This window comes from Selaginella moellendorffii, unplaced genomic scaffold (assembly GCF_000143415.4).
Source record: "Selaginella moellendorffii unplaced genomic scaffold, v1.0 SELMOscaffold_89, whole genome shotgun sequence".
NCBI lineage: Eukaryota > Viridiplantae > Streptophyta > Lycopodiopsida > Selaginellales > Selaginellaceae > Selaginella > Selaginella moellendorffii.
In genome coordinates, this window is record NW_003314350.1 from 228669 (window position 1) to 237183 (window position 8515).

At 40.0% G+C, this 8515-nt stretch overlaps 1 protein-coding gene across 1 annotated transcript; it reads left to right on the top strand.

Annotated features, from left to right (window-relative positions):
- The first annotated feature begins 3564 nt into the window (after nucleotides 1–3564).
- LOC112341734 lies at nucleotides 3565–4608 on the top strand. The gene has a single exon (XM_024662339.1). The coding sequence runs from the start codon at nucleotides 3565–3567 to the stop codon at nucleotides 4606–4608; it is 1044 nt and encodes a 347-aa protein (XP_024518107.1).
- Nucleotides 4609–8515: the final 3907 nt, after the last annotated feature.

An 8515-nucleotide genomic window follows, 5' to 3' on the forward strand; every position in this document is an offset into this window, starting at 1 on the left:
ATAACACAATACATTTGCATTTTTATTTATTTTTGTCTTTTTTGGTTTGCTTAAGCAAATTTGTAGAGGAACTGTACCTAGAATATGCTTGAATATTCTACCAGTTATTATTCATTTAGATTAATCTTGTATTTATTATTTATAAACATGTTTATAATTTATAAACTTGCTTAAACACTTTCTAGTATATTCTTTTTTATTCTACCATCTAATAGTTGATATGAAATAAGATTAATCTTGTGTTTATAAATTATAAACTTTTATTTGATCAATTGAATTAATAGGTAACACTACTATTAAGAAAACCAAGCATTGCTACATGAAACGCATAGAAAGTTTTTTTTTCTAATAACTGATATTCATGTATTTACCTCGATTTGAAGGCCATAACTTTAGAGATCCCATTTACAGTGGGTGACAAAAGAAAGATGCCTTCTGGATAAGGATTGTCTTTATAGAGTTTGATGGCCATAGATAAATCAGTTGAAGTAAACATTTGAAGAAAGGTGATGGCCATCAAGCCATATACACGGTCAATGAGAGCATCATCCATTGTTACGTGCTGTGCTGTCGCTATAAGTGGATATTAACCGGGCATATACACATATAACTATGAAAAAGGATGGTCATTGTTGCACTTGATGCAGTGTCCAATCTGCAAGTTAATCCTAGATAGCCAAAATTTGTGGCAAACACACCAGCCAAAGGACACAGAGATAGGCAAAAGGAATTAAGCATCCCTTTATCTTAAATGAATAAATATAAGCCATTGAACAAATAAATATGACATACATACCCCATCAAAGTCTCTTCGATACATAGAAGTTATGGATTTCAAGTGGTCATGAATTGCATTCCATGGTGCTAGTCCAGGCACATTGTAAACTATAGTTGGAGGTCCAATCTTGGAAATATTATGATCACTTGTTCCTTCAATGTTGTGAAATATTTTGAGTGGCATTTGACGTCCAAACCATTCTGATTTGACTTTATGATACACGAAAGACATACATGCTGCAACTTGAACCGGAGTATGGTAGTTATTATTAACAGCTGTATTGAAAGCTCAAGCATACCTTGTAAATATACTCAAAGTCGTTAGCATGTTTGTGCTCTACTCATTTAGGTCAACTGAGGAAGTATGCTGCAGCAGTGCAAAATGCTGATCATGTGGCTTCTAGCATGAAATCATGCAAAAGAACCAAGTTGGATATAGGAATTATATCAAGCATAGGTGGCCTCAGTGGTGGGAACTCACAGACCAGGGAGGAAACAATAATATCAATAAAGGAATAGACCACCAAACATATCAGCAACATGTTGAGAAAGAAAATCTGTAGTAATATGAACAATATCATTGAAGTCGACATTGGGGAAGGTGGTAGAGCTAGTTCTCCGCAAGCTGTTGTAGAAGCCATCATAAGTTCCATAGCGAGATAGGGTGTATAGTAGCAATGGCTGAGCTCCAGATAGCAGTTGCAAGTCAGCAATTTGATCCACTAAGGAGTGGCCACTGGCTTTGAAAATGCTACTTGTAATAGAACACCACAGATTATCTTGTGATATGTCACTAATGTGACACTTTGCTGTGTCAAAAAATAGTAAGAAAATATCACCCAAAAAATGTTTTTTTGCATAATGGTAGCATTGAATCAAAAGTTGAAGTGAAGTAATCCACATGTAGTTTCGTTGTTATAAGAATGTTGTAAGAAACCATGTTAAGAGAAAATCATGTACCTGTTAAAATAGATGCCATCACAGTGATAGGTGTTGCATGGTTGGCATGAAGTGGAACAATGTTAATATTAGCCAACCTTCCTGCAAGAGTGTTAGATCATGCTATATCAGTTAAAAAGAGACAAACAAAACTTAATAAACATACCACTAATGTCAAGTATGCTATTAGAAGTTTTGCCAACTAAAATGCAAACTAAAATATCATTTGAAAGCAAAAGTGCAACATACCACTATTGTCAGGAGCACCACTTGAATTTATGTTAGATTTGATTAATCAAAAAAGCAAAAAATGTCAGTAATGCATACTAGGAATGTTGTGGTGCTTGGTGACAATAGGTTTTGTTACAACACAGTTCACAGCTGCGTCATTATTATCCCCAAGCTCAGTGGTTGCTATAGCATTCTTACAATGTTAAAGGAAAGTTTTGGTTATAATGGAAATTATACCTGTGTGTAAGTTCAAGAACTTGTTACATATGTCGTCAAGAGTTTGATCTCATGAATGAGACTTGCTATTGTGAACCTCATGAACCTGTGATGTGCTAGAAATGTAGTCAATTACATCGTCACTTGAAAACAACACTATACTTTCCATTCTTGGTGACAGACAAAAACAAAGAAGAACTTTTGGAATGTTGAAAGCCTAAGAAACATATGGTAAATGAGCCCAATGCATGTACTAATATTGACACGTTGCATGGAGGCAACCGCTGCTGTTGCAGAAGAATGATCCAAAGAATCCAAAGAGTAGCAGCCTGATGCATCTCCTTAGTGCACTCACCGAGATTCTCACCAAATTGGAGAAGCTGAACAAGCTGCTACTTACCATTGAATCAAAGGGCAATTGCTACACCAAACATATATATTAAAAAAGAGATGTTGGAGCTGTCAACGTGGAAAGCAAGGGAGCAAACTGTAAGGCGTTTTCTATTATGACTTTCCGATTTATGATAAAATATGGCAATTCCAATTTATTAGAAAGAGTGTCAACCGTTTGTTCCTAGCTTAGGAAACCCCTAACCATGCGCTTGCCATGTTTGGGGACAACATTACTGTTGCAATTACTCTTAACCAAGCTTGTGCTGTTAAGCTTCAAGAGACCCTCGTGGTAGTACAGTTACCCAGGTCAACAGCCTCCTTGATGGGCGGCCAGGCCTGAATCCTACAGTGAGAGCAAAGTCAGGATGATGGCAGGAAAGAAGAACACGAGTTGCTCCATGAAGAATTCCAACCTCAACACCAAATGCATAGAAGTTGATCTATAATAACCATGACTTTAAATTGAAAAATAAATAATATAAAAGAAAATAAACTTGACCATATACCTTTTAGAAAATTCTAGATTATTCATTACAATAAAAACACATTATATATTTAAATCTCTTATAAATATGAATAAACCGAAAAACGATATTGTATTATTGAAATTATGCTAGATTAAACTGTATACAGAAACAACAAAAAAACTTTGGTAAATAACGAATATACTAATTTAAATATAGTTTATCTCTGTAATTAAGGAACCAGAATCCTGTTCTAAACGTGAAACGTTCAAGTTGGTAGGACCGATAAATTGCATGGACCAGATAACTGTATGGAAAACGTGCACCGTATAAAACAACAAGATTCCTCTCCAAGTATGTGGCTATGTGTGTAACGTACAGAATACGGATCACACGGAAATAAAAAACGTGAAATGTGATCTCTAATAGCTCTGATAGTATAAAAGACCCTTCTCCAGCCTCTGTTTCCTCAACCCACAGAGGAGTAGAAAACATTCTCCAATCAAGTTGATCAGATCGATCAAACAGTTTTCACCATTTCGAAATGGCTGCAATCGTGTTGATGATTGCGTTTCTCGTGATGGCTGCAGCATGGAAGATGGTGTGTATCCGCAAGAGAGAAGAGAGGGCACGATTTCTAGCGTCGCTCCACCCCGTGAGAGACGCACACAAGATCTTGTGGTACATGTACTCCGTGGAATTCCCCTTCCTCTCGCAAAAGGCGCTCGAGTTTGGCACAATCCGCACGCTCGGCATCCCGGGGATCACAAATCTGCTCTTCAAGACCAAGTACGGCCTCAAGGATCCGCAGAAGCGCGCCGCCGAGACCAACATTCTGGTGAGCGAGATGATCCACCACCACGTCGACAGCGATCGCGGCTCATACGCGGTGAGGAGATTGAATGGAATCCACAACAAATTCAAGATCCCAAACGACCAATTCGCCTACGTCCTCTGCCTCAACGTGGTCAGCCCCATTGATTTCTCCGAGAGATTTGGATTCCGCAAGTGGACCGACAACGAGAAGGAGGCCGCGTATGTTGTGTGGCACGACGTGGGCGTGAGGATGGGCATCACAACCATCCCAGATAGCATTCCAGAGATGCGGGAGTACATTCGCGATTACGAGGCCAAGAACGCCATCTTCACGGACAAGAACAAGAGCATCGTCCAGGATCTCAAGCATCTGGTGCTGGATGCATTTCCTCGCCCCGTGCAGCCGCTGGTCGAGACTGGGATCTGTGCACTCATCGATCCCACAATCAGGAGCGCTGTTGGATTGGAAAAGCCTCCAGCAATTGTGGAGTGGATCATCTTGGGTGCGTTCAAGCTGCTGGCCGGGAGCTTCGTCTCCGCGTTCTTGCCTCCCAGACGTGTGGAGGACGCAAAGGGCAGCATTGAGGTGGACTGGTGTCCTAATCCCGCTGCCAATCCGGAAGAGTACCGGCAGCTCAACGTGAATGTGTATCGGCCACCAGCATTCGAGAAGGGATACAAGCTGGCGGAGCTGGGAGCGCTGAAATCAGGCAAGCTTGGACCATACTACGATGGAGGCTTGCGCTGCCCCTTCCAGCAAATGCACGCATAGACATAGAACGGGCATAGGACATTAGTTCGGAGAACAAAGCATCATTTAAAAATGCGTAGTTCACATGAATCTTTCTGTAATTTTTGCAGAACAATATGGGATCCAAACAATTTAGAAACACGCTCTGGCTGTAGTTAGAAGTCTAAGTTGACACACTTTACACCTAAGAGAAGGAAAAGCTTGCCAAGCGGAAGGAATAAAGGTCAAAAGCTTACCTCCACGAGAAGACCTCACGTTAATCCGTGGGGCCTCAGCGCCGCGCATGCCCACCATCAAAAGTTTCCTTGGAGTCCAGCGCCGCACTCGCTGGCCAATCAGGATACCCGAGTACAACTTGAGCTCTCCCACTTGAGATGGCTGCAAAGCCGCTTTCAAAGCTCGGCATCCCCCATGCCTGTTCAAAGCAACAGACTTTAAACACACGACAAAAACTCACCTTGGAGCGTAGTAAAACCGGCCAACAGGGTGCAACCCATCCTGAATCGTAATGTCCTCCGATAACAAGGATGCTCTCCTGGCTGCAAACTTATCCCGAACCTCCTGTACATACATAAAGATATGTTGGAGGTCTTGCTTGCTTCCCTAAGCTAGCAGTGATCCACGTACATGAAAACCTGTACCAGATCTTAGCGCAGATTTCCAGCTTTACATACCTGTAGCAGATCGCGGTGCTTCACATCAATTCCCAATCTTAGTGTACGCACATCCAGGATCAAGGTGGTGAACGCTAGAATGCCTGAATGCCAATCAAGCTCGGCCTGTTCCTCCTCAAAGGAGGTGACATCGTTAGTAGGTTGATCAATGCCATCATGTGGAAACTCCAGGTCCAGAAAAACGGCCTCCTCATCCTGTGCCTCCTCATCCTCCTCCAACTCTAAGCCCATTTCTAACTGGGAACTCCCCCACTCTGGTTCCTGCTCATCGTGCTTACACTTTGCCTTGTAATTCAAGTGGTCCCAAAGAGACTTGGAACAAGATCTTTCCTAGGAAGTGGCAGACATCCCTAGATTATGTTGCTGCTCTATGCAAGCTTGTACTACCCTAGAAGGGTGTAATGAATAAACTCGTGCAATGCTTCCCTGATCTCTCACTAACACAACCTGGTTGCTCTTTGCTTGCTAATGGCAGCCTCACAATGCAAAACAAGCACATGCACATGCAGATGCTGACATGGAATCTCCAAATATTTCACTCGGAGGAACACAAAATCCTCAGGGATGGGGTGGGGTGAGGCTTGGCTTAACCCTCACTCCCCATTACTTCCCACTTTTATTCTCTAGCTTTGAGATTCTCGAGATCTCAAGAAATAATCTTGTCCTCATCCTCAAAACACCATAAGTAGTTTGTAATGGTGGCAGCCACCTTACAAGGAAACATACACTTCTACAGTTTTTTTCTTGGTTAGCTTTAAAAGGGGACTTTGTTAGCAAGTACTAATTCAATTATATTGCAAGATGTATGTTTGAAAATTTGTATCTATAAAGATTATTTTATGTGTCACAGATCTCACAGCAAATGCTGGGTGAATATAAATCACACTTGAGTGAGAGCTGGGCGGATGTGATATTCAGGTGTTGATTGTCCAACTCTTGAAGAATGTTGTAGAGCTGTGTTTCCAGATTCAGCCACTTTTTGCGTAGCAGCTTAGCCAATGTAATTATTTTGGGATTAGGGACTGGTTTATCTTGGTTAATTTTAGCTAGCCCTCTCTTTTCTTTCTTGTGATTTTCTCTAGGTCTTCCTCCTCCTCAACATCATCAAATACAGAGTTCTTCCTCCTCAACATCATGAAATACAAAGTTCTCCATATGCTGATGCTGCTGTGCTCATGTCACAACTCCAAATTTTGGTGTAGCTTGCTGAATTAAAATTGCATTGCTTTCTGCTTGGCTTAAGCTTGTGCAGGCAATTGTCCTGCTTGTGCAAGCCTTGTGTCTGACAGATTCCACATATAGGCTGGTACTTAATTTGTTTCCTCAGATGCTAGCTCGTAGCTCATTATCTAAACTAGAGGAGAAAATGGGTGTTGAAAGAAAACTGGCACTCAAGCCGAAGATGGTGGTGATGACGACAAGGTTTTGATGTAACTTGCAAGGATTGCCAGATTTCCTGGCTTGTAAAAAAAATCTTCCCAGTAATGATTAGTTTGCCAACAATATTGACTTGTCTCGATTCATCACTGGTTGTGGACCATTTAGGTAGTGTCCGTAATTGTTGCATCACACACACTAGATGTTTTTTCACTACTGCACAGCCTACTTTGTGCCCCTCAGACCCAATTCAATTGCAAGTCACTGTAGTTGCTGTTGGATTTGGACCTACACTCATCAAAGCTTGCCATTGTTGCTGTTGCTAACAACTATAATCCATCATCCCAAAGGCCTGTTCCAAATACTAACAATAAGACAAGGAGAGAGAACACATAGAGAGAAAGGAAGGAGTTGTACTAACTGGTCTTTGCTAAACATTTGCTACCTTATGGTTGGAATGTTTCTATGTGCCATTGTTAATTGCTGTTGACCAACTCCAAAGCTTTCTACTAACTACACACACATATTTTATATTATAACAATATAGTTGCATTTTCTTGTCTTTTTTTGGTTTGCTTAAGCAAATCTGTAGAGGAATTGAGATGGTAGTGAATATACCTACAATATGCTTGAATATTCTAGGATAGTCTACCATCTAGAATCTTGTATTTATTATTTATAAACATGTTTATAATTTATAAACTTGCTTAAACACTTTCTAGTATATTCTTTTTTATTCTACCATCTAATGGTTGATATGAAATAAGATTAACCTTGTGTTTATAAATTATAAACATGTTTATAATTATAAACATTTATTTAATCAATTGAATTAATAAGTAAGAATAACACTACTATTAAGAAAACCAAACGTTGCTACATGCAACACGTAGAAAGTTTTTTTTCTAATAATTTATATTGATGTATTTACCTCGGTTCAAAGGCCATAACTTTAGAGATCCCATTTACAGTGGCTAACAAAAGAGAGCGGCCTTCTGGGTAAGGATTGTCTTTACAAAGTTTGACAGCCATAGATAAATTAGTTGAAGTAAACATTTGAAGAAAGGTGATGGCTATCAAGCCATATACACAGTCAATGAGAGCATCATCCATTGTTACGTGCTGTGTTGAGTTGCTATGAGTGGATATCCACCAGCTATGTACACATATAACCATGAAAAAAGGATGGTCATCATTGCACTCGATGCAGTGTCTAATCTGCAAGTTAATCCTAGATAGCCGAAATTTGTGGCAAACACACCAGCCTAGGGACACAGAGATGTCTCGAGAGGCAAAAGGAATTAAGCATCCCTTTATCTTAAATGAATAAATATAAGCCATTGAAGAAATAAATATGACATACATAAACCATCAAAGTCTCTTTGATACATAGAAGTTATGGATTTCAAGTGGTCATGAATTGCATTTTATGGCACTAGTCCAGGCACATTGTAAGCTATAGTTGGAGGTCCAATCTTGGAAGCATCATGATCACTTGCTCCTTCGATGTTGTGAAATATTTTGAGTGGCATTTGACGTCCAAACCATTCTGATTTGACTTTATCATACATGAAAGACATACATGCTGCAACTTGAACCTAAGTATGGTAGTTGTTATTAACAACAGTATTGAAAGCTCAAGCATACCTTGTAAATATACTCAAAGTCGTTACCATGTTTGTGCTCTACTCATTTAGGTCAACTGAGGAAGTATGCTGCAGCAGTGTAAAATGCTGATCGTGTGGCTTCTAGCGTGAAATCATGCAAAAGAACCAAGTTGGATATAGGAATTATATTAAGCATAGGTGGCCTCAGTGGTGGGAACTCACAAACTAGGGAGGAAGCAATAATATCAATAGCAAATCTAAAGGAATAGA